Source organism: Botryllus schlosseri, chromosome 11 (genome assembly GCF_051294905.1).
Source record: "Botryllus schlosseri isolate E-star chromosome 11, Bs_hap1, whole genome shotgun sequence".
In the NCBI taxonomy this organism is placed as follows: Eukaryota; Metazoa; Chordata; class Ascidiacea; order Stolidobranchia; family Styelidae; genus Botryllus; species Botryllus schlosseri.
Genome location: NC_137246.1, coordinates 23,065,476 through 23,092,644, shown reverse-complemented (window position 1 = coordinate 23,092,644; position 27,169 = coordinate 23,065,476). Strand labels below are relative to the sequence as shown.

The 27,169-nt window shown below is 43.0% G+C and overlaps 2 protein-coding genes across 2 annotated transcripts in view; both read left to right on the top strand.

Annotated features, from left to right (window-relative positions):
• LOC145450321 (uncharacterized) overlaps nt 1-20,458 on the top strand; it is a 31,259-nt gene extending 10,801 nt beyond the window's left edge. Inside the window, exon 10 of the mRNA XM_080328836.1 lies at nt 20,046-20,458. Coding sequence (XP_080184962.1) covers nt 20,046-20,242 — 197 coding nt within the window. The 3' untranslated portion in view covers nt 20,243-20,458. The remainder of the gene's footprint in view (nt 1-20,045) is intronic.
• LOC145450463 (zinc metalloproteinase nas-4-like) lies at nt 14,176-15,937 on the top strand. The gene is made up of 2 exons (XM_080328985.1): nt 14,176-14,444; nt 15,719-15,937. Exons 1-2 carry the CDS (start codon nt 14,255-14,257, stop codon nt 15,763-15,765), a joined length of 237 nt encoding a protein of 78 aa, XP_080185111.1. The 5' UTR covers nt 14,176-14,254; the 3' UTR covers nt 15,766-15,937.
• Nucleotides 20,459-27,169: the final 6,711 nt, after the last annotated feature.

The window sequence follows — 27,169 nt, the reverse complement described above, 5'->3', positions numbered from 1 at the left end:
ATACATTGCTATATATACATTGCCTTCGCTAAGATCCATAGAAGAACCTAAATACTTCGGTAAACGGCCGCAACTAAGGATCAATCTCGACCTCATGCTGAATAAATTGCGCCAGAGTATAAGATCATAAGAAGGACCCTGACTCGGTTTCGACCCAGCAGTGTAGAGCGCCGATGACTCGGTTTCGACCCAGCAGTGTAGAGCGCCGAGAGTTATGAACTCAATATAGATGGCAAGTTAATTGAACTCATTATAGATGGCAAGTTAATCGGTCTCTGGAATACCAATATACATTTCGCATAATATGACTACCTAACCCACGTAGGTTAGTTATCTACAATATGACCATGCCCGACTGCTTACGGTGTTCTAAAGTTACTATGTGTGACGTTCTAATGTCGTATTCAATCGAGAAATTGCGTGTCCGGACGAATCATTATTCGATTTTTACACGATTCAGTTTTCAGTTTTGGTGTCTTATGTATAAGGAGGGTTGCCGATAATTCCATCATTGATAGTGTCGATTGTCCTCATTGACGCAGTTGACAGTTTTGTTTGTTTGTTTTTCTATACCGACGAGACAATCTTCAAGATATCCGGCCCTGTTGTAACTAGGATTGAGGTATTATGTTGTTGTAACAATGTTGTAATCAAGTGCTACTTTAACAACTCAGGAGTAGGGCTGGGCACAATGATTCGAGTACTCGAATCTGAATCATTACGAATCTGAATCGAGTAATGATTCGAGTCGAGTAGTAGAAGACGATTTGTTTCGAGTACTGAAATTAGACGTTCCTCATCACTGCAAGCTAATTTGTCAGCGGAAATTGTAGTTTCGATACCATTTTCCACCCTGAAGCCTTGACATCTTGATTGGTCTATCGCAGCATACGAAAAATATAGGTCTATCGCAGCATACGAAAAATATAGTACTAAGAGCTACGAACGCTCTTGGAAATGAAACATTTCCGAAGTCATGATCGTCCCACAACATTGTCACGAGGTATGGTCGGAAAAGTACCGAAGTATCTTTAATGTGATGCATAACAGGCATTATATTTTTTGTGGTGACATAAAAGATACTTATTTTAACCTAGACATCTTACATACTGTTATGACGTCCTAATTAGTGATACTCGACTCGACGCATAATACGCGACTCAGAATCGAATCACCCAGGTACTCGAATTTGCCCAGCCCTACTCGGGAGTCGAAAGGTGTCAGTATTGAACACATAGTTTCAAGGGTTGGTCAACATATTGATAGTCAATATATTACGATGACATTCTCATACCAATATTCAACGTATCCCGGGTAGTTTTGCCTGCCGTGTTCGTATTTTGAACCTATCGCTTTTTCATTCAGTGTGAAATAACGCATTCTGGTACTGTGTGACAACTGACAACGCATTCAGGTACTGTGTGACAACTGACATGATGCATCGAAGCATGAATGTCAGAGTGAACGAGATAATTTTGCTGTTATTCGCAACACATTATGTTTCTGGTACACTTTAATAATTAATCGGATACCAACACTGCTATTTGGAGGGAGGGAGGGAGACCCATATCGGAATGTGACAGAATCTTGCACCGCGCAAGCCTAAAACTCGACGACAGAAGGAGCAAGCCCGTTCGAAGTAAACGAATGTCTGGGTAACTGTTAATCATTCCTGTACACACCATACCGAGAAGCTCAATTAAATTGTACCGTAGCTTTATTATTATTACTTCACATTAGCTATTGAAATAAATGACGATGCATCCTTCCGGTTTAATCAGCCCTGTTGTGACCACAGCTAAGGCAAATTCCAGCAGCACGAATTGTACATCCCACATCGATGACTTGTGAGACTCCGTGCGTCCCTTCGGCTACCAAGTTGATGCGAATGGTTGTCCGTATGAAACTGTTCATGCGCACCAGAGGGTTTGTTTGAGGGAGATATCAAGTTCAACTTGGAGGACATTCCTTTCGTGAGCAGGGAGGACATCTTCCTTTCACGAGCAGGGTAATTCCAGCAGCACGAATTGTAGCCTACATCCCACATCGACGACTTACCAAGTTGATGCGAATGGTTGTCCGTATGAAAACTGTTCATGCGTACAGAGGGTACGTTTGAAGGAGATATCAAGTTCGACTTGGAGGACATTCTTTTCAAGAGCAGGGTAACCAACACGTTAATGCTGCGAAGTCTTCTGATCTCGTCAATCCGTGATTCATGCATTTTCGTCAACAGGTATACAACCTAGCGGCAAGTGACTGCAAGGCTGATGGAGCAAGGAATGACAGACCGATATGGAACGCAGCCAGGGTTGGTGGAAGAGTGAAGATCGGTTATGATGAGCTTGGCACTGGGCTACGTAATGTTTTACGACATAATTGAACATTTCGAATATAATCTTGCACATAGACGAGGAGCGCCATACGGGAAGCTATTATCGACAGATTTAGCAGATCTACATCTATATTGACGTTGTCCCGAAAACAAATCAGCCCCAATTATGTTGTTTTCATGGTGGAAAGAGGTTGCTGATAATTATATTTCACACTTGTCGATGCATGTCCCGAAAACAAATCAGCCCCGATTATGTTGTTTTCATGGGGGAAAGAGGTTGCTGGTAATTATATTTCACACTTGTCGATGCAAAGTTGTGGGAAGGCATGGTAGAGAAATGCGACGGGGAGCGCCACTCTGGCGGCGATGGGTGTGAAGACTGACTGTGCTGGGATTACCCCGTGACCCACATACAATTGCACAATATCATGCCTTGGTCGTGTATTGCTGAATTACCAGTATAATCCTTTTTTGCGTATTACGAAATATCAATTACCCCTTGCGCATTGTGAAAGCTTCGCTATCCTGTTGCGCAAGTCTACCTTTTTTCACGCAAGCCACAACACCTTTTTTTCGTATCGATCGGGTATAAACACCCGATCGCTTTCAAATATCGTAAGAGTCATTTTATTTCGCTGCCTGACGTACCTACCTCTGCTGCAATACATCCGTAATGAGTGAAACTGTGGGTTAAGAAGTCGCCAACCTAAAGACAGCCAGTCGCCAGTTCAGCGACCTATTGCTTCAGGCACGACACAGCCGTCAGAGTGAACGGGGGAAAGCGGATCATTTGCATCAGCACCGATCTGGTCTGGTAGCCTAGGCACCTTCCGCAAGGATGGTGTGATACAAACTACGACACAGCCGTCAGAGTGAACGGGGGAAAGCGGATCATTTGCATCAGCACCGATCTGGTCTGGTAGCCTAAGCACCTTCTGCAAGGATGGTGTGATACAAACTGCATACGCTGACCGTGATAAGAGAGAAGACATTGTCTGTCTGCACGAAGACCGTGGTATTCCCACCACGGTACACGCTCAATGACTGGTGAAGGTGCAGCAAAGGTTGATATGCAGCCATCCACGTACCGTTCAACGAAACCACTAGACCACGGTACAATTGTGATTAACATAATTTCACGCCATTTTCGGATATTCATCATTCGATTTCGCACATGTCTATTTCAGATGTATTTCTTTTTCAAATAAAACAGGGAGAACGAGCAACGAGCAGAGGGACTATGATTGGTTGACTTTTCAGGCGAGGTTGAATTCATACATAGGCTACGTACATTGTATACAGTACATGTTTGACTAATCCTGAAGTGTATAATGGTTGGTCGCTAATCACTAGATTCGTCACAGACGTTGATCTACACTCAGATTCATAATCTACAAATGATCTATTTCGGGTGAATGGAAATATATATAGGGGAGATGTGGTACCGATGGATCACTGGGACCGAAAATACTTTGAAAATTATCCATGATAATTCCATGATTAAAGTATAATCATGGAATTATCATGGAGAATTTTCAAACTCCGTTAATTTGTCTACAAGTACATGCTGACAGAATCTTTCCTCACATGCAAAAGAATTCGACCGGCACTAGTTATGGCGTCTGTGACGAATGATTTACGTTTTAGGGGGTGTAAAGTAAATTTGGATCGAGACTTGCATTTTTCTATATCACCTTTCAGACTAATAAACCCGCTATAATTTTTGATGTGAAGTGTAGGGCTTGTATCAGGGTATATAACGGCACATATTTTTTGATCCTCGATGGACTATTTTCAAGTCAATTACAATATTCATGGGGTGGGGGACCTATGGTACCATAGCCAAATCAAGCAAAATAGTTGGACCAACTAATCACTCAACAACAGAAACGCGCCTGCATAGGGGAGATGTGGTACCGATGGATCACTGGGACCGAAAATACTTTGAAAATTCTCTATGATAATTCCATGATTACACTCCGTGAACTTGTCTACAATTGCATGCTGGCAACATCTTTCCTCACATACAAAAAAATTCGACGTGCGCGAACTATGAGGTCTCTCAGATGTTTTTTGATTTGGGGGGTGTAAACTAAATTTAGATCGACATATACATTTTTCTTTGTAACCTTCAACACGAACAGAACAAACCAGCAACCATTTTTATTGTGAAGTCTAGGGTTTGTATCAGGCTATATAATGGCACCTATTATTTTTTTCAGTACTTTCCTTGAGTGGAATTTTTTTCGATTCATGTACAAAATTACTAGGGTGGGGACCGATGATACAATAGCCAAATCAAGCAAAATAATCAAGCATACTAATAATCATGAAACAAATGAAACATGACTACGTACAGAAAATCTTTATGTAATAATGGCATATGATGTTTTATTGCTATAACGAGGTCTTTGGAAGTCACACTGTCGATTTTCGGGCAATATGTATGTACCCTCAAATTTATAAGTCCGAGCCTAAATCGAAACGTGATTTTATGACAACATTTGAGTCGATATTTAATATATTTTTTGATGGTTGCGACCGAAAATTCTTCTTTGGCTTGCTGTAGCTTAGATTATAATACTGAGCAAGAATAGATTATAATACTGAGCAAGAAAAGTTCTCATGAGTTTTTTAGGGTATATGTGTCATAGGTCCCCGGGTCGTGTACCATTGGACCCACCGGGTGGGGACCGATGACACGTTCGAGCAACAAATGTTAAACGTCCATAAATATTTTTTGAAAAGACGGATATTCATGTATATGTGCGCGATAGGTAGAGCTTGTATCAAAGTGCTGAGCCAGCAAAAGATCTGCTGTTTTCAGCTGAACATTTTGGGGCCAGCGATCATTTTCCAATTTTTGATCCATCGGTACCACATCTCCCCTATATATAGGCTGTAAATCATAGTTACTTGCGGTGTTTTATCGCTATTACGAGGTATTAATGTCGATTTGCGGGTAATATGTATGTAGCATTAATTTTGTAAGTTTAGGCGTAAATCAAAACATGATTTTTTGCCAACATTTGAGTTGATATAATCTATTTGATTCTTGAATGTCGCGACGAAACATTCTTCATTGGCTTGTTGCTGTAGCTTAGCTTACAGTACACAACAAAACAAGTCAACAAATTTGAGTTTGAGCGTATGTCTCGTAGGTCCCATGGTCGTGTGCCTTTGGAACCACCGGGTGGGGACCGATGACACGTTCGAGCATAGCTTACAGTACACAACAAAACAAGTCAACAAATTTGAGTTTCAGCGTATGTCTCGTAGGTCCCATGGTCGTGTGCCTTTGGAACCACCGGGTGGGGACCGATGACACGTTCGAGAAACAAATTTTAAACGTTTATAAATATTTTTCGAAAAAGCGGATATTCATGTAAATGTCCGCGATAGGTAGAGCTTGTATCGAAGTGTTGAGACAGCAAAAGATCTGCTATTCTCGGCTGAAGATTTGAGGGCCAGAGATCGTTTTGTAATTTTTGATCCATCGGTACCACATCTCCCCTATACTCAATATGGTAAAACGATGATAGGCTGTTCGGTGTTCGCGCGTATGACCCCATGTGTTCGCGCGTAGGACCCCAAATGCATAGTGTTCGCGCGTAGGACCCCAAATGCATAGGCTAAATAAAATTTCAACATTCAGTTGAGGACATTCGGGTGTCCTCCGAGCACTCTAAAAATGTCGAAGTGGATAATCCTCTTAAAGGAGGACGCATGGTAACCCACATGGTAACATGATACCAACACTGCTATCTCCAGGAATGCCCACATCGGAAGGTGATGGAATCAGAAATCGAGCAAGTCATCAGCCTGTTCGAAGTAAACGAATGTTTTAGGTTAATCGTTCCGCATCTTTTTTTACTCGTCACCGGTACGCTGATTATATTATACCGTAGCCTATCATTATTATTCGTAGTGGTAACGATAAGCGCCCACCAATTTGGCAGATCCGGTTAGCTTCCCGTAGGGCGTAGGAGGTTTATCTGGGCTGCTCTTCCCCCACCGTTGCCGTTCTTACGGCGACAAAAAAAGCTCAGAAAAAGACCCGACGAAAGAAGCACTCACATGAAATGGAAAGAACAAGTAGAAAGAGCCGCGGTTTCAGCAAGATCAACATATAAAAGAACTGCGACATCGGGCACTCTAGGCCGAGGTGGATGTTAGGCCGAGGTGGATGTTGGATTAGAAGGATCGCAACTGCATGCGCATCGTTCAACATCCTCCAACCTGTTCATTATATCGCATTGTACATATGGTGCGCGTCTTGTTCAGATGAAAAAATATAGCCCAACTATTATTATTATTTCTTCAGATATTGGGACTAGAAATGCGGGTTGATTTATTGTTCACGGTTTATATTACTTCAGATTGGGACTAGAAATCTGTCATTCAGGTTTAATCAGCTCTGTCGTGACTACACTACAGCGGAGGCGAATGCCAATAGCACGTCTGGTATATTCTACATCGACGACTGCGAACTCCGTGTCCCTTCGGCTACCAAGTTGATGCGAATGGTGAAAGCTCGGCGGAGGTAGATGATGCCGATGTTGCTTAGCGACTTGCCCAGGCCCGGGTACCCGCCGTGTCCACACCCGAGTCCATGGATTCGGGTGCCTCGACGGCCAGCGAACAAACGAATGGCTAGTCTCATTCGAACACGACCGTCCGTTCTCGCACTTCGGCGAACAGTTTGCCTGCTGAGTCATCGGCCCCAACAGATGATGATGATGTTATCATCATCGAGTCGTGTACGGATGACGAGTATAGGGCATTTGACAATATCGACATATCCGCGGACAATCGTTATTATTAGTTCTACTCCTTTTCGCTATTTTATGGTACTTTTTCGGTATTCGTCTTCCGGTTGAGGGCTTGGTTACGGGATGGTGTGACTGTCAATGCGTTTATTGGTGCGCGCATCTGCCTCCTCGTAGCACAGTTGGAGACGTTAAGTAGGCGTGACGTCACGCTTGATTCACGGCTAATAGATGCTTTTAAACCATTGCCGGAACCTTTGAGAGTATGTCTGAAGGAGATATCAAGCTCGACTTGGAGGACAGTCCTTTCATGAGTAGCTCTTCCTAACACATTTTTCATGAGCAGCTCCTAACACAATTAATATACTCTTGCACTCGTATATCCGTGATATTCATGCATATTTCGTCAATAGGTATACAACCCAGTGCAAGTGACTGCAAGGCTGATGGAGCGGCGAATGACAGACCGATATGAAACGCAGACAGGGTAGGTGAAAGGGTGAAGATGTTGTGAGCTGCAGGGTTGGTGAAAGAGTGAAGATGGTTATGAACTACGTAATACTTGACGGAATAATCGACCATTTCAGACTTCGAAAAACATCTTCAACTGCATTTTTTAATCGCATACAAGACAAGGAGGAGCGTAGCAAGGGAAGCTATAGACAGATTTAGCGGATCCACCTACAATCCTATATGTATCGACTTCCTCCCGAAAACAAATCAACCCAATTCCAGCCGTTCGGAAGGCCGTTCGAAAGTAGTCCTCGCTATCTGACTGAATACGGTCATGTTACTTAACAGGTTCGACTGGACCCAGTGACACATTGCAGATATTACAACAGAGCCAGGTACAATTCCTTTGGTGACACAGTAACAGCTCCACACGATGACAACCCCAAGACCAACTCCATTCATTTCCTCTTTCCCAACCCCTAGCACGCTAATCCGAAGTCATTATGGCTCCGTTACCGAGCGGCTACATAATTATGTTGTTTCGTTGCTGGTTTCACACTTGGCGATGCATTTTTTCGTAGAATGGTCTTCAATCGGGTTCTTCATATGTCATTACGGCTCCGTAACCGAGCGGTTACATAATTATGTTATTTCCGTTGCTGGTAATCATAGAGTACGAAGCTGCTCGAGCTGCGTCTCGAAGGTTGGGCTCCTTACCAAGATGTCATCAAGAGAAACGTCACGCATGGTAAATCTTGACAGACGGTATTTGTGAGGCGCGGCGTTCCTTTAACCGATATGACATACGCAGCACCGTAACTGCCGCACCCCAAACCCCTCAATTGGGGGGGGGCGAGCTCGAAAGGGGGCCCAAAATTATTTCGTGAATTAACATAAATCAGAGAGTATTTTTTTAAAATTTGTGCAATTTTTTGACAATTTTTCGCGCTGGGCGCGAATTTAAGTAGCCATCTATCGATATTATTGGGTATTGGCCCATTACCGCGCCACGACCCACCAAGACATACAAGCGACTCCAAGAAGTGCGCCAGAACGATCGGCAGCGAGAAAGGCTTGGTCGAAAAGGTCTATATGCCCTTATGCAGACCGAAGACTTCGTTATATAGGCTATACAAAATACATATAGGTTTGATTGTCCATAGGCGCCTAAATGACTGGCGTCGAATGTTCCTGTCTTTGCAATCTGAACCTCACATGACAAATACCATCCTGCTGGGAAAAATTTTATGCCACTGAAGAAATACCAATTTGAAATCGTGTGCGTCTCTTAGTTTAGAAGCCTACGTTTGGGCGATTCTATATTTTTTTGGTATATAGCAGACTGGAAGTCACGAAATAACATTATGTAACGAAGTCATATCAACGGGTCCGCCCGCCCGAAGATATTTACGGGCCCTCCCGTTTTCAAGACATTTCACTCAGCTCTACCGGTTAATCTAATTACGCGAGTAGAGAGGTCAATAAATTAATAGCATAATATATATGCAATCGCCGATCTGATTGACCGATTTTATCATATATTATCGAAAATTTTCGCGCTTCGCGCCGGCTTACAATACTGTGCAGTTATTTCGTGACAGACGCGAACAACGTGATGGGGGGGGGGTCGTTTTATCACCATATGGAAGCCCAAGACCCACGTTTTTGGGGGCCTGACGAGATGCTGTTTCGTTCCTGCCAACGAGTGTACGCCCGAAGATTTTTAATTATTATTGAGTGGTCCTACCTTTTCAGACACACCTCACTCAGCTCTACAGGCAAATCTGATTACGCGAGAAGAGAGAAGATGAAAATTGACAACAAAATATGCAATTCCTGATCATACTTACCGAAGAAATCATGAATTCTAGAAAATTTTCGCGCTTCGCTCGTGAGCGACGAAAGGTGATTCACTAAAGAAACTCCCAATAAATATGATGGAGAGCGGTAAACAGCGAACCTGCGGTGGGGGGTCTGGGGGGCAGAAGTTCGGTCTATAACCCTATGGGGAGCCCAAGACCAAAGTTTGGGGGGGGGCTGACGAAGTGCTGTTACGGCCCTGATGACACGCGAAGGAACTCGAAGGAATCCACATAGGTGCCAGGTGTTATGAGCGCGGTTTTAGGAATGTCAGAGGGTGCTACCGGGACTTGGAGATGGTATCATCTGACAAGGTCCACTTCCGAAAATATGCAACTCCCGGCTAAGCGAGCGGTTAAGTCACGAATATGCGGAATTGAGTAACGGTCCGGTGTTGTTACAGCGTTTCAGACGCAGACAGTCCCCGCAGGGTCACCATCCCCGGGATAACTTGGGAACCATGTGTAAAGCTGGCGACAAAGCACCTGATTATCTCCGGACAATTCATAAAATTTCCATTCGTTGGAACTCCGCTTTGGCAATAGCTAATCTGTCCGGTGGATGACGTCTTGCCCGTGCGTGCTTTGGCTGTCCTGAACAGTCACTATCTGGTGCTACTCCGTGTCTCGTTGATGACGAAGAAAACTTGAGGACCGACAGTTGGGGGGTGCCTGGCAACGAGCTGGTCATACGAAGAAGCTATCGTGTTCAGCTGTGGTGCAGGCTGAGCGTATAAGCTGCAGGCTGAGCGTATTTGCTAACTGGATAGGATTTGCCATCAGGGACGGACAGTTGGGGGGTGCCTGTCAACGAGCTGATCATACGAACAAGCCATCGTGTTCAGCTGTGGTGCTGGCTGAGCGTATCTGCTCAGTGGGTAGGTTTTGCCAGGGGCGGACAGTTGGGGGTGCGTGTCAACGAGCTGGTCATACGAAGCCATCGTGTTCAGCTGTGGTGCAGGCTCAGCGTACCTGCTCACAGGGTAGGTTTTCCGCCGATTTTGGTTAATAAGCAGGTGATTGTGCATGTCGACCAGCAAATGTTGAGCGTGTAGGTGAGCGTCGAGAGACGTCTGCCAGGATAAACTTTCATTTGAATGTCCCCCTCGGGATGTTGAACGTCGCGTTACTGTGACCGTATCGGTTATTATGCTGCCGTTGGCCGCTTGCAACGAAGCGCTTTTCTGTTTAATCGGCGTTCGTAATTTGTAGGCGGTAGTGCACTTTCGTAATTTGTAGGCGGCAGTGCACTAACTTCCGCGCTAGTGTATAAAAGGAAATTTAGTCAGGAAAAAGGCTAGCGCTAGAATATTGACCGGTTGCTCCAGCCATCAAGGGTAACCGGTCGTGGTGTTTCCCTGATAGACATTTGCGTGCTTTGTCGCCGAAGTCTGGTGATATAGTAGCACATGCCCGCAGAAGTGCTGCTGTTATCTGCACTGAAGTCTTGTGGTATAGTAGCACATGCCCGCAGAGGTGCTGCTGCTATCTGTACCAACTTGTTTCGGGCGCTTTTTCGACATGATTGCATATTCCAGGTCTGTGCTACGTGCGTGCCATAGCAAGTCTGCTCGCATGGTCAATTCCCTAGGATTTGTGATATTTTGCTCGACGATTACGAGGCGAATATCCTCGTGCATATGCTGCAGAAAGAGGTGTTCGAACAGTAAACACGGTTGATGGTCACCTAATAAAGAGAGCATCTCGTCCAAGAGTGCGGACGGCTCTCGATTGCTCGAACGCGGCATGCTGATTAGTTGTGCTGCGGACTCTTGTAGTGGATGTCGAAAGTGTCAAGAAGGCGTTTTATTGCTGTGTAGTCGTTCTCCTGTGGATACTCCTCTAAAATGTCGACAAGACGACTTGACGTTTCTTGGTCTAACGCGGTGACCCCGTAGTAGAACTTTACTCGAAATCTGGAATTGGGCCTCGGCCTCGCAAAACCAGGTGCGCTGCCGGGCAGCCCAAAATTAAAAGAAGAATGATAACCACTGTATTCTCAGCTGACGTATCTGAACCTATTCTTAGGGTTCATCTTGCTGCGTGAACTATCCAGAATTCTGTGGCTCGCGGAGTCACCATGCACCTAACCGGGTAGTAAGTTTACAGCAAGCGGCACTCGAGCGAACTGACATAAACACAAGCAAACGGCTCTATATATAAAGCGACATGACAATGAGAGAAAGCACTGTACGCTTCGATGACCACAGGGGCGGTGCCGCATGATGTCGCCACAGCCTGTTCTTTTATTTTATATTTTACTTTCATTCAGTGTGCGATTATAGAAATTAAACATGGAACGGCAACGACCGATTTTGCAGCTTCGTTCCGCTTCGCCGAGGCTGGAGTGGAGAATTGTTTTGCGTAAGCGACTGTAGGATTTCTGGCAATCTAAAAGCTATCTTCCCGAGCGCCGAAATTATTGAATCTGGTCTTGATCGAAAGCTACTGTTGCACCGATTCCGAAAATATGAATCAAAGTAATGATCAGGCACTGATCCACCTAGAATCCGTCCTCCACGTCTGAAATATCGGCATTGTTCGAACAATCGGAGAGTCGCAATGGGTCATTGTTATGACCATTGTGTTGCGGTTACCCGATTGTTCTGAACAATGCCGATATTTCAGACGTGGAGGACAGATTCTAGGTGGATCAGTGCCTGATCAATATTTTAATTTACATTTTCGGAATCGGTGCAACAGTAGCTTTCGATCAAGACCAGATTCAGTAAATTCTGCGCTCGGGAAGATAGCTTTTGGATTGCCAGAAATCCTACAGTCGCTTACGCAAAACAATTCTCAACTCCAGCCTCGGTGAAGCGGAACGAAGCTGCAAAATCGGTCGTTGCCGTTCCATGTTTAATTTCTATAGTGCGATCCTCCTGTTCACCTCGCCTAGGCCAGGGGCGGGTGGGTGTCTGATTTCGAAGACTACTCCAATGTGTTTTGACATCTTCATATCTTTCATTGTATCGTAGTTTTGTGGTGCATTGAAATCATGAAATTGCTAACAATAAATTTAAGTATTGCAACAAACAATACGTTCATGTTGCCACATTTATTCCACTCGAAGCTTTTCGACTGGCTCTATTCAGGAGCGAACGCCAGTAAATGAGGTTAACCAAGTTCGAAATATAGAAATAGTTTTGTCGTTGTGACGTAATTATGAAAAGTACATAGATTCACGAAAGACAGTTAACAACGCGCGTTTACGGTACAACACACACAGCTGTAAAACCGCCGAATGACAAAACAACACTAATGGAAGATTCCCAGCGTGTAGAGATGTTCCTTTTGGCGACAGAGGATCGGCTTTTTCAGCTTTATAACGGTTGGTTCAAGGACCTTAAAATGAAAACGAGAATGACCGCGATCAACTGCGTTCAATAGTTACTTTGACAATATGCTCTGGATAGGCATTGGCAAGGAAAATCGATTTGATAGTATTTATTTCAAAATCCATTTTGTCATTATTGCAAATCATCAGGGCCCTGTGTACCAGGGTCCTTATCAAATACATTTTACATTTCACAAAGCTAAACGAATCCCATGAAAGATACCTACAACTGAATGTAGCCTTATACCGTAGACCAGGGGCGGGTAACATATGGCTCGCGACGGGATTTTGTCCGGCCCGCGGACAGTTTCCCGTCTTACATGATAGTTTGTCCCGCGACTCCGGCTTGCCGAGATTCCCCACTATACTTGCTTAAACTAGGGTTACCATACTTTGGAAATCTGAAAAGAGGACACTTTCCGGCCCAGCTCCCGAAATAGCCTCCGGAGCGTTACTACAGTGCTGACTTATTGTGTCTCAGTCGAATTTGGCCCTACCTCTAACCAAAACTCTCAAAAAGAGGACATTTGGGCGTCCTCCGAGGTCACTTTCAAAAAAGTCAAAAAAGAGGACAAATCCTCTTGAAAGAGTATGCATGGTAACCCTACTTAAAAGTCAAATTTTAGTGACTGTATGTTATTAAATGCGTGTGTGAGCACTGCACAGCGTGCGAGAGTAGAGCTTATGCGTAAGTTCTTCGCTTGCATTGGCATTTACCATGTAGGCCTACTCAACCCTGATGAAGTGATATATTGGTGAATTTGGGGTACCGGGCTTACCGAACGCCTGGAAATCTTAATTATGGATTGCACCGTGTGTTGATCAGAGAGAAGCAGACGTGGCGGCGGCTGTATGACGATGCTATTCTCTTATCTCTAACTACCGGTAAATTGTATTTGCGTTGTATTTCAAATTGGTCCATGATACTGTGTCTTATTTTTCCTTTCGTTCGTTAGTTTATTTTAATTTTATTTTATTTTTTCATTAGTTATCGACTGTGAAAATTGCTCCTGTCCCGGGTGGCTCGGCTCTGAAGACTATGTCATATCGAGCCTCCCGTCTGCCTTGCATGTCGCATTTCACTGTTACATTTTTGTAGTGTTATGTTGATATGTAATGTATACGAATAAAGATTCTCTCTCTCTCTCTCTCTCTCTCTCAAATCCACATTGTTTTCGTCATTATCGGCGAGAAATGGCTTTCAAGTGACATTGCTGTCGTTAAAATACATTCATTGAGTACGATTTATTCCTTGTATACGTGGATAAATGGGCGAATAATGTATCGATTCAGCAATCCGGCCCGCCAAGTACTTAATTTTCCTATATCCGGCCCGCCAACTGGAGAAGTTGCCCGCCCCAGGTGTATGTGTGATTGTGTATGTGTCGTGTAGGCCTACCGGGCGTTAGGAACGTTCGCTATGAAGTGAACACAGCTTGATCGTACTATCTTTCAGAGCGCTCACACAACTACAGAAAGCGAACTAAGATCGACTCACTGCATGGGGTCGGAATATGATAAGGAATCGATCATGCATTACGGCGGATACGCATTTTCGTCGAATTCCCGCCCCACAATCCTGGATAAAGCAACTGGAAAGGTCCTCGTTGCTCAGAGAGATGACCTTTCGAAACCAGATTTATATCAAGTTAACAAAATGTATGAATGCGAAGAGGAGCTGGCCAAAATGCGTAAGTGTTTCTAGAAAGAGTATATCGATCTTCAACTCGTCGCAATACAGGATTGCAAATATATCTTTTCATATCAAATTAATATATATTTCCATATAGCCGATTTTCAAACTAGAAACGTATGGCGGCAACGTTGATATGCCAGAGGTTATCAGTAACGAATTCCTTTCACTTTTCGAAAAACTCGAGCAGGTTAACCATATAATCTGTGACGCCTTGCTCTTGTCTATTTTTCCAACTCTTTGATGAAAATCGGTATTTCACTAACATTTGAGTATCATAGTTTAATAGGCTTACCATATTTCGGAAATGAAAAAAGAGGACACTTTTTCAGAAATTTCAGTCAAGCATAACTGGAGAGGTAAATTTCACCCGCTTCATGATCGGTTGACTAAAAAAAAAAAAAAAAAAAAAAAAAAAAAGGTCATCACTCCCACTCAGAGCTCAAAAACACGTTTTTCACTCCACATTACCAGGTGGATGACTAAAAAAAAAAAAAAAAAAAAAAAAAAGGTCTTCTTTTCGCTCAGAGCTGAAATCACCACTTTTCCCTCCGAAATACCCGCCGGCGCTTCACTTCTGCGCTAATTTGCGGCATATCACTCGCAATTTCCTCTAAATCTGACCTAAATTTTCAAAAAGGAGGACAAAATCTCAAAAAAGAGGACAAAAGGGCGTCCTCCGAGGACACTTTCAAAAAAGTCAAAAAAGAGGACAAATCCTCTTAAAAGAGGACGTATGGTAAGCCTATAGTTTAACCACCTGTAATAATGATATCTACTATTAGCTTGAGTAATTGAAATTATAATTTAAAGGGACGGGGGAACTATGGTTCACACGACTCGACCAATTTAATACAAATTAGTCTAATCGCGCAGCATTATATCCGACAGCAACAATTTACTTAGGGGACATATTATTAACTGGAAGCTGCTAAGCAGGGATTAGTTGGCATGGAAGTTTTAAGTTTGTCATGTCATCATCATCATCATCATCATTGGTTTATTAGCAATTTTATCAGTTCAATACACCACAAAAATGCGATACAATGAAAAGACAGGAAGATGTCGAAGCGACAAGGAGCAGTCTATGGAATCTGACACCCACCTTGGCCTAGGCGATCTAAAGAGGAGGCATGCACACTGAATGAAAGTAAAGAAGATAGTATAGAAAAAAAGAAAGCGTGAAACGTCGACACGCATATGACGAACGATGTTAAAGACCCGAAATCAATCACCCATGAACATGGTTCCACAACTCTCTTTAAAATTTAGATATCTGGACTGAATGGCAAGTCTGGTCTGCGTGTTCTAAAGCCTGAGGAACAGGCGCGAGGTCACGTGTTCGAAAATGTATGCGAGATCATGCGCAAGTGGCCGAAATCGATTGCGATGGCGAGGGTCATCAAAGTGAAAATTGCCGGTCTACCACGTGCGAGGACGCTTGGGAATCTCGGCAGTCTTGGCCAATCTGCTCTGCAACTTGCGGCCGTGATCACCAATGGAGGCTGCCTGGCCGGTACTTTTAGCTCTAACAATTACTCAATTTACAGGCGAAGAACTTGCAGACATGGTCAGAATTGCGACGGGAGGAATTTGCAAGTACGATTCTGTAACACTGATGATTGCATGAAAGGTAAGCTTGTAGGTAATGTATAGGCACCTCACTGTGATTATCTTTAACACGTTAGAATCAAAGGTGGTCGAAGTCAGGGCTGCTACTCAATGATGAGAAGTGGCGCCGTAAAGTAGAAGTAGCAAGTTCAGAGACATGTCAAAATTACTTCAAGTAGGAGTTAAAATGAAGATATGTAAAGTACTCAAGTAAGTAATTTCAAAAATGAGATTAGGCCGGTGGTTTGTATACTGTTAGCAATTACAAGTAATCGGAGCGGGCACTTTTTGAAATTTTATAGGCATGTTGTTGTTTATGGTATTCATGGTGTTTGTCGACTACAAAGGTCATTTACACCAGGTCGATATTCCTTAGTTTTGATTCCGTAACTGCCGACTTGTAGAACGGCCCACTTCTTAAGCTTTTCGTAAGACACCGCTTATGCGGATGAGATGGCGAGCAGGAGCCTAAATAAACCTCCAGCACTTGGCTATAGGAATTCTGGAGTCGACCTCGGTCGCACTCCGACCCACAACCCATTGGTGTTTAGCTGTGGATTATACCACTACCCAGCACCGTAACTGCCGCACCCCAAACCCCCCAATTGGGGGGGCCCGAGCTCGAAGGGGGCCCAAAATTATTTCGTGAATTAGCATAAATCATATGAGTATTTTTTGAAAATTTATGCAATTTTTTCAAAATTTTTCGCGCTGCGCGCGATTTCATGTAGTCGTTTCTCTATATTGTAGGGTATTGGGCCATTACCGCGCCACGACCAACCATGACATACAATCAAGTTTTAGGCCATATAACATGCGACTCCAAGAAGTGTGCCAGAACGATCGGCAGCGAGAAAAGCTTGGCCGAAAAGGTCTATGCCCTTATGCAGACCGAAGACTTCGTTATATATAGGCTATACAAAATGCATATAGGTTTAATTGTCCATAGGCGCCTAAATGACTGGCACCGAATGTTCCTGTCTTTGCAATCTGAACCTCACAAGACAAATACCATCCCGCTGGGAAAAATTTTATTCCAGTGAAGAAATACCAATTTGAAATCGTGTGCGTCTCTTAGTTTAGAAGCCTACGTTTGGGCGATTCTATATTTTTTGATATAGCAGACTGGAAGTCACGAAATAACATCATGTAACGAAGTCATATCAACGGGTCCGCCCGCCCGAAGATGTTTAATCATTATTTACGGGCCCTCCCGTTTTCAAGACACTTCACTCAGCTCTACCGGTAAATCTAATTACGTGAGTGGAGAGGACAATAAATTGATAGCATAATATATATGCAATCGCCGATCTGATTGACCGATTTTATCATAAATTATCGAAAATTTTCGCGCTTCGCGCTGGCTCACAATGCAGTACAGATAATTTCGTGACAAACGCGAACAACGTGATGGGGGGGGGTCGTTTCATCACCCTATGAGATCCCAAGACCCACGTTTTTTGGGGCCTGACGATTTGCTGTTTCGTTCCTGCCAACGGGTATACGCCCGAAGATGTTTAATTATTATTGAGTGGTCCTACCTTTTCAAACACACCTCAATCAGCTCTACCGGCAAATCTGGTTACGTGAGCAGAGAGAAGATAAAATTGATCCCAATATATGCAATTCCCGATCATACTGACCGATGAAATCATGAATTCTAGAAATGTTCCGCGCTTCGCGCGCTCAGGCGGCAAAAGCTGATTCACTAAACATACTCCCAATGAATATGATCAATAGTGGTAAACAGTGTATCGCCGGAGGGGGGGTCTGGGGGGCGAAGCCCCCCAGAAGTTAGGTCTATAACCCTATGGGGGGCCCAAGACCAAAGTTTTGGGGGGGGCCTGACGAAGTGCTGTTACGGCCCTGCCACTACCCTATTTTGCCACTTATTTTATAGACATGATCTAAACACAATGTTACTGCAGGAATCTGCTGGAGTCGCGTCGCGTGACTGATGATTTCTATATTTGTTAATTCGGCGTCGCGTCTTCAGTTTACTCGGTTTGCTGTTGTTAGGATGTTATAGTTGCGTTGCGGTATGTGTGGTCGCAGCTACTAACTAGTGTTTCTTCCATGTCCATGTTTTTCTTTGTCTTCCTAACCGCAGGCGACCATTCTTTTTAGCCTAGTTGGCAGAGATGGTCAAAGTAGTCAAGAAAGCTACTCAAGTCGAAGTAGGAGTAAAAGTAGCGATGCAAAAATCTACTCAAGTAAGAGTAGAATTACTTCTTCCATAAGCAACCTAAACCTACTTGAAGTAGAAGTAGAATTTGCTGGATTCAAATCTACTCAAGTAAGTAAGTAGTTTGAAAATGATTATAATACGTTCGCATGGACTTTGAAAAGCGGCAAATTGAGCTATGCGGAAGGTGCAGAGACCTTCATGTACAATGTAAATTGAAGCATCCCAGAAGGTATAAATTTCCGACAGCATGAGCTATTGACCACATCATGAGATGCAAATGATAGTTTGCTATGGAAATGAGATACTAATCTTTAGTTTACTCGATCATCCCATTTAAAAAAATGTCATGACATGTTCCCCGCGCATATTACGGCCTTTAGTTTATTCGAAGAGCAATACGGAGAAGTTTTATGGATACGATGTTAACACTTCGCGCGATTCGGTTACGATGATAAAAAATATGGCGTATCATAAAAGTGCCATTTAGTGTAATTGTATTCAGAAAAAAGACGGAGATGCTACACTTCCTTTTAGACTTGGACATGTCTGTTCTCCAGACAAAAGAACTGAAACTAATTAGAACTCGAGGTAATGGATACTGCGAATTGAACGAGAAATACCAATACTACATCAGAAAAGTGGGAAATGTATATCATGTCTTTTTTCGAGATAGTTTTAACAGTGGTCTGCTAAAACAAATCTAACGCTCAAAAAGTCAGAACCCACTTTTCCAGATCAGGACACGCCAAGGGCTGCTAGATTACGATATGATAGGTAAATGCTAGATTGCGAAACGGTATAGTTTCAAACGTTATGATGGGCCATATTTACTGTGATGAAATATGTCATATGGGCGACAATGTGGCGCAATGCAACCTGCAACCTAAATTATATTCACTTTCTTGAAAACAAATCTGTAACTCTATACATCTACTTGATGAGAAGCGCGACGGAAATTCTGGGTTTGACTTAAATTTTATTGGAATTGAAAGTTCGAACTCCGTGAAAACAGCCCGATGCCCCTCTTTCTCTTTCTAATTGGAGTGTTACACTACTTCTACTTGACAGACAAAGTGAAAATAGCGAAAAGTAAGTAAGTAAATCACAAAATATTACGAAGCAGAAGTAGAAATAGCGAATATTTTATCTACTTGAGTAAGTACCAGAAGTAGAGGAAAACTACTTGAGTACTTCGACAAAAGTAGAAGTACTTCGTTACTGACCACCTCTGCTTATAACTGACATTGTTGTGAACCTAAATCAGTCACATGACACTATGACTCACACTCGCACTATGACTCACTCTCTCGGCGTCCCGTCTCGAGATGACTAAAACGGTCGATATTGTTTTGATTAGAAATTATCGCCTGCTAGACTCAGAGTGTCGACTCAGGGCTCTCTAGAACGATGTATTCTGTACCTATGCAATACATCAGAACCTATCGTCGTCGAATACCTATACTAAAGGTTCATGAGGAACGCAATTGAGCATTTCTGTTCCCAACCAACGTTTTCTCGGCTTGCTCTTGATATAAGTAATCAGACACAGCTCCGGTCTCGACTTTTGAATCGAACGATACCTTGGTCACCATGTTCGAATCCCAGGAAGATACCATTTTTGAATATTCAAAAATGAAGTAAAATTTTTCTAAAATGGCTGCTGGTGCCAATCGGTTAAAAGTGACATCACTGTTGGGAGCAGCTACGCACAATCAATCATGGTATTGCTGGACACCATAGAATAAAAGACGGCATGGGCTACGCCATTTCCTTCAATTGAATATTAATGATTACTTGCAGTGCTCTTCTCCGAACTTGTGGTCTTGCCTATCAAAATCAAATGCGCTGGAGATGTGATATTGAGTGACTCGAACAACGACGGAAAAGACGACATACTCTGCTTCGGAAAGAACGGCTCCGATGTACATATATACGGCAGTGCTCTTATGTTATTGTGCAATGTCCAATTGTCCGATGTACATGTACTTGCTACATAAAGCCTGCGGCGTACTCTTCCGCACTACCAAATTCCAGCTTGGCATGGTTCGTGGCGTTTTAATTAAGTCATTGACCCCACAATTGGCCCATGGTGTTCTTTCAAAGCTGTGACGAATAGTGGCTGGAATTTGACAATTGATACCGCTCGAAACCGCGGTAGGAAGTAGGGTTACCATGCGTCCTAGGAGGATTTGTCCTCCTTTTTTCAATAAATTGAAAGTGTTCTCGGAGGACGCCTATAAATGTCCTCTTTTTTAGGAATTTGTCCTCTTTTTCTATGAAAAGGATTAAAATGCCATGAAAAATTCGACTCCGGTCTCCGACGCAGCTGAAGCTGCTAGAGTTCCGTAAAAAATCTGGAGAATCGGGAGTTGAGTTGAAGTAGGGTTACCATATTTGAGCAACCCAAATTCCGGACACTCTTTAGCGCCCACTTGTGGATTTCAAAATGATTATGACGTCGCGCCAGTAAAGCTTTGCTCATAGACAGGGGTCGGCAACCTTTTGCTAGTCACGGGCCAAATTTCGAGTGCACAACATTTTGGCGGGCCGGAATTTTTCTTAATACTATATTTATCGCTCACGTCGGTATATTACCCTACTACAATGCTGCAATCTCAATCATACAAATCACAAAAATAGCAAAACACATGTATTTACACTTCAACAAGGCAGGATAAATGTGACACTTGCGCGCAGCTTGCTTTGTGAAAGGCTTTCAACTTCTGGTAACAAGTCAGATGAAGCAAGAATCAGACCATATTCTAAATGGGCGTTGGAATACGTGATCTTAGCTTGCTCTTCGTGAATTTCATTGTTGAAAACAAAAGTCGATGCCATTTCTTTTGCATTGTTGGTCAAGCTGGGATGAAGACCCATTTCAAGAACGTACTCTGTGTCAAAGTCATTCCGCGATATGCTCTTTGTGTGAAATTTGTCATTCAATTCAACTGCATCGCATTTTAAATGGGCTCATTTGAAATTTTCTGGCAATGGTTTTGGCGTCCACATTAAACGGCCGGAGTACTGAGTAGTCAGAATTTATTTTGTACAGAGCGAATGTCGGAAAAGCGAGTGGAAATTCACTAATTAAATTTTGTATATCTCAGTTACAAATGCTGGTACTAGGTTTACTATCCTCCAATATAGGAAAGCGAGCATAATTTTTTTGTACTGTTGACATTCCCATAGTCGCAGTTTTGTTTCGAATGCGTCTCAACATCTCATGTATTTAGTTTTCTCCCCTGAAGTTGCAAATTAAATTTGTTTAGATGTGACGTTAGATGTACTACGAAAGCTAGTTTAGATACCCATTTTCGATGACAAGATTTTTGTATTTTCAAGGAAAGTTGCTATTTCATTTCTCAGTTCATACACTCGTGCAAGTATAGCTTCTCGACTTAATGCGCGAACATGGCAGATATACAAGACATGGCCGTATGATTCTCTGCTTCTAGTAATATATGAGGTAGGTCGGTGATTCAGTTTGTGAGACAAAATCAGCTTTCACCATTATGTCCAAAACACTATTAAGGTTTGTTCTCTTGGCGTAAAATATCTCCTAGTGAATTAAACTACAGATGACTAACCTACGGATGCTAGTTATCTATAATGAAACAGGGAAAGTTTGAGATTTTGTCATTGCGCCTGAGCAGAGGAACGGCACCTTTATTGTCGCACCCTATCTGAGTGGCAAACCCTTTAAAAAGTATGATATACCCTCGGTTGTGCGATACACCCGCGATACACTCCACAGACATTCTCCATCTCCTACTTTTAGTACGAGATAGGCTACCAGTCGACCGCCTTCGCACCAGTTTTATGGCGTAACAATAGACTAATACGACGTAGGATACTTTATATCGGAGCAATGCCGCATTCTTTCCAAGCAGTGCTGCACTGCAGATTGGAACTCATTACGAAACGGCGGGCCGTATTCTCGTAAGAACTAGTTATTTCGTCGCGGGCCGTAGGTTGCCGACCCTTGCTCATAGACCAGAGGTGCATGGTCACGATCCGGTTCAGGAGTATATGTGGCTGTGTGTGTTCTATAATCGGGACCGAAAGCACATGTTTTCAGCCTCCTCCCGCCCAAATAAACAATGATTTTGAGCCCACACTGTAGGTTTCTATATGCATCTGGTCGTTGAACTATTTGAATGAACTCTGCCAATAATATTGGTCGTTCCATATATTACTATAGATACTACTCTCCGCCCACATGATCAGAGTTAGCTGTAGAGCTGGTGGAGGATAATGAGTTCGAAAATACAGGGTGCGTGATTGCACATCGTTAAGTTGTTTCTTGCTGTACATTCATTATGGCTTCCATGTGCCATCAACCAGAGATGAGATAAGAGTAAGAGATGAAGCGGTCACGCACGAGTGATGCGGTCATGCACAGTTGGTTAAGGCATGGCGTCATACCTTGCTACTTTCCAGGGAAGCATCATCATAATTCATACAATAACCCACGTAACATCCCCTTCTCAAAACATCACAAAAATAATATAAAACGAAGCGAACCGAATTGGGATATAAATTACAGCAACGAATCAAGTTGTAACATAGTCTTGCAAGTATGCTGGTCGAATTACTGTACGGCTTGGCCTGCTGCGACTGGAACCAGATAACGACCCATTAGTGTCGCTGTTCACTACTGCTGGTCTGGCAATCGAAATGTCGTCAAAGTCAAATGCAACATGCGGGCGAGTTACAGTAGTTCGAATAAACTTTCTGTTGCGTCGGTAGATCGTTCCATCTGTCGCCTTAACAATGTACGATCGATCATTCAGTTGCCTAATCACCACCGCTTCGAGCCACAAGCCATTTTCTGTCCTTTTGAATCGAACCTGTTGACCAGGACTCAACAGGGCGAGGTCTTTTGCACCACGATTGTAATACTTTATTTTATTGCAGATTTTGAGAGGGTGTTAGTCTCCATATCAAAATCAATAAATGTGCTAGTAAATCGCGCGCAGCGCGAAGAAAAATATCATGCATCAGCATAAATGTTCATAAAAAAATACCGTTCTTATGCTGAGTTACGAAAAAATTATGAGCCTGCGTCACGTCTTCAAAATTCCGGACATTTGGCATATTTTAGAAATTCCTCCCGGACGCTAGTTTGAACAGTGAAATTCCGGACATGTCCGGGAAATTCCGGGCGTATGGCAACCCTAAGTTAAAGTGCCAACCTTGATTTTTAAGTCAACGCATTAGCCTACTATCGGTCGAAAAATTCCTCTCCGGTGCTGAGCTTTCGGAATTTATGAAAAGTGTCCTCAAAATATTATAACCCTACCTACAACTACAAAGAGAAATTCATTGATAGAATACCACTGACCTACGTTAACTATTTTCTTTCCTTTCCGATTTAGGGAAAATATATCAAACTAATCACGCATACCCTTTCGCGCACAAGTTGTAGGAAGGCATGGTAGAGATATGCGACGGGGAACGCCACTCTGGGGGCTATGACAGCGATGGATTTGAAGACGTATTGTGCGTCGACAGAGTGAATGGATGTCTCCACGTGACCACGGGGAAAGGCGGATCATTTGCATCAACACCGATATGGTCTAGTACAGTGGTTCTCAACCGCCGGTCCGTCAGGGATATTACTACACTTTAATTTCAAGATGCAATAATGAAGGCTGGTCCATTGATAAAATAAATAAAACATCAAATTTTAAACTTATTCATAACTTCGTGAGGTAACATTAGGGCTGAAAACATGTTCGATTTAACTTAAAGTTCAAGACGTTTTGTTTTACGACATGCGAGCGATAAATACAGAACAGATACGAGCTCCCTCATCGCTAAATAGCGCAGTTTGATCATTGGTTTCGATCGATTCATTCATTTTGTGCAGAACCGTAACTGGGGCTCCCCAAACCGCTTAATTGGAGGGCGGCCGAGATTGAAAAGGGCCCAAAATTATTTTGCCAATGAACATAAATCAGCGTGTTTATTTGAAACTTTTTCCAGCATTTATCAATTTATTTTTGCGCCTTGCACGAATTTGTGTGCCTAAATGTCTTGCTTATTAGGTGCCCTTCTCCGAGAAATACGCATGGTTTATAGGGATTTCGGCGTCAGCCATTACCGCGTCACGACGCACCAACACATAATGAAGTTTAGGTTAACATGGGACTCCGAAAGGTGAACCAAAAATTCGGCCGCGAGAAAACCGCTTCGGTTGTGAATGATGAAAAATTTTCGCCATTGGCGCGATCAGTTACGTAAACTCTCTGCTTGCGCTGAGTAGAATAGAAGTGATCACAAGTACAGATGAAATATCCACCCAACTGTAGGGTCTGGGGGCGAATCCCCCGGAAGTTTGACTTATCGCGCTGTGGGGGTCCCAAGACCAACGTTTTTGGGGGTGGGCTGAAAAAGTGCTTTTTCGGTCCGGATTTGTGGATGGCCGGTATAGCTGCTGTAATGTGTTTTCTTGCGGCACGCATTTTATTCGTAGTTGGCAGAGTAGCCTTCGTCTGGTGGTAGTGGGCATGAGCAAGATAGCACGACAAGATGCTTGGTTCGACTTCGATAAGCTTCTACTCTCGATATTATCAAAGAGAGGAATATTATTGGAGTTGGCGTGGTCGCTTAATCCCACGGCCTTCGATGCGAGAGACTGTAAACGACTCTCGCTGGTAGCACGTTTATCTGACAAGGCAATTTAACCTCGACTCGGCAGACTCAGAGATGCCACTGGGATATTTCGGAAAAACCCAGATATGGAGGCGAAATAAACCCAGAAAAACCCAGATCCTATATTTCACGCAAAATACACGAGATAGCTGTGAAAGTGGAGCCTGATAGCCGTCCAATACACTCATACAGTCATTGAAGCCTTTGATATTGAATTTACAACCGTCCATAATACACATTTTGCTTGGTTAACACTGCGAATCGCACAAAAAACACGATGTTTTCCTCTCGACACATCGCAATGATACAATTGGGGCGCAGCGTGAATAGTTGATGATAGTGTACCGGTAGTCCGGTACCAATTATATCATCGCGCTGCGCAAGTTCAATGCAATGCCATCCATTCCCTATTTCTAAGGATGATTTCCATTATTTTCAGCGAGCTGAATAGATTGAAAGTAGCTTTCGATTGATTAATCTTACGACAATCACTTTTATTTGGAATGATCACAGACCAATGTATAGTGGAAATAAATAACTGTCAAATCATGAAATTCGGGGTTAGGGTAAGGGACTTAGGGTTAGGGTTCGAATGTGCTGATTACCAATGCCTCTGATTAACTTGCTAGGGGTGTCCAACTAACTAACTAACTCTCTCTCTCTCTCTCTCTCTCTCTGAGTGTCCCTGTTGGAACTATAAATATACTCAGATACCAATAGGATTATATTAGTCGGATCATCACCTGGTCTGTTCATGTGCTTGTGCATACCATACAGTTACATGATATTCATCGATACATGCCGAATTGTTCACCACGTTCACCAAGTGCCGAGTTCGTTATGGCAATCGTCCTATGTGAATATGACTTTCTGCGATTTGGAAGTTACCATTCAATGAAGCTCCATCGCATCAAGCCGAAGACTCTCATTTTAGTAGTGAAATAGATTCTCAACACTCTGTCTTTACAATAACAGCAAAATCCATCGACAATGGCGAACTGAAGTGCGTGAATTTTACGATATTGCGACCATACTAATCTAACATTTAATTTTCGAGCGTAAAACTGACCTGGCGAACTGAAAAAAAACCAGATTTCAAGGATAAAAACCCAGAAACCCAGGCGATGCTCAAAAAACCCAGATCTGGGTGGAAAAACCCAGGAGTGGCATCTCTGGGCAGACTCACTACCATAAAATCACATGGATGCCATCATGAATATATTTAACTACGATCAAAACCCTCTAAATGTCACTCTCTATAGCACCATATAATTGCAAAAAACGGCTGCATACTTTATATTTTGGCCTCATTTCAATTTTGAAAGTTCACTGGTCCGCCAGACATTTTTTGAAATTTTACCTGTCCGCGAGGCCAAAAAGGTTGAGAACCACTGGTCTAGTAGCCTAGGCACTTTCTGCAAGGATGGTGTGATACAAACTGCGTACGCGGACCGTGATAAGAGAAAAGACATCGTCTGTTTGCACGAAGACGGTGGTATTTCTGCCATGGTACACGCTGAATGACTGGTGTAGCTGTAGCACAGGTGGATATGCTGCAACATCCTAGTACCATTCAAGAAAACCACTCCACCACGGTACAATTGTGATTAACAGAATTCAATTCTGACTTATACTTTCACGCCATTTTCGTATATTTATCATTTAATTGCGCACTGTGCATGTCTATTTTAGATGTTGTTTTTTGGCAAATAAAATATGGAGAACAATAGGCTGAGTGAATGATTGATTGACTTTATAGGCGAGGTTGAATTTATACTAGGCTCCAATTTATATGTTCGACTAATCCTGAAGTGTAGCCTACGTTGGTCGTTAATCATTAGATTCGTGCCAGACAGACCTTTTTTTGAATCGTTTCGATGAAATTTGGTAACTAATACCCTCAAGAGTCTAGAGTATACACTAAAATTTTTTGCTCCATCAACGAGGTTGGCTCATCAGCTCCAACTGGAAATACCTGTTGACTCGAAATCCTAAATGACTCAACTTGACCCGTTGACACTTGGCACTCGGTTTTGCTCAGCCCATTCGCCAACCGACTTCGAGTCTTACCAGCTTCAGGTAAGTTAATACGCATAAATCGCCGGAGACTCAAAACTTCACATGAAACGATATATTTATTCCCTTAGAAGGCCATGTAGAAGTTACACGTGATACATACGATATGATATGAAATTCAAGATATGGGTACAAGCAGGCTCCGATCTGTAAACTTTTCATCATACCGACCGGGATCTACGAAAGCCGCA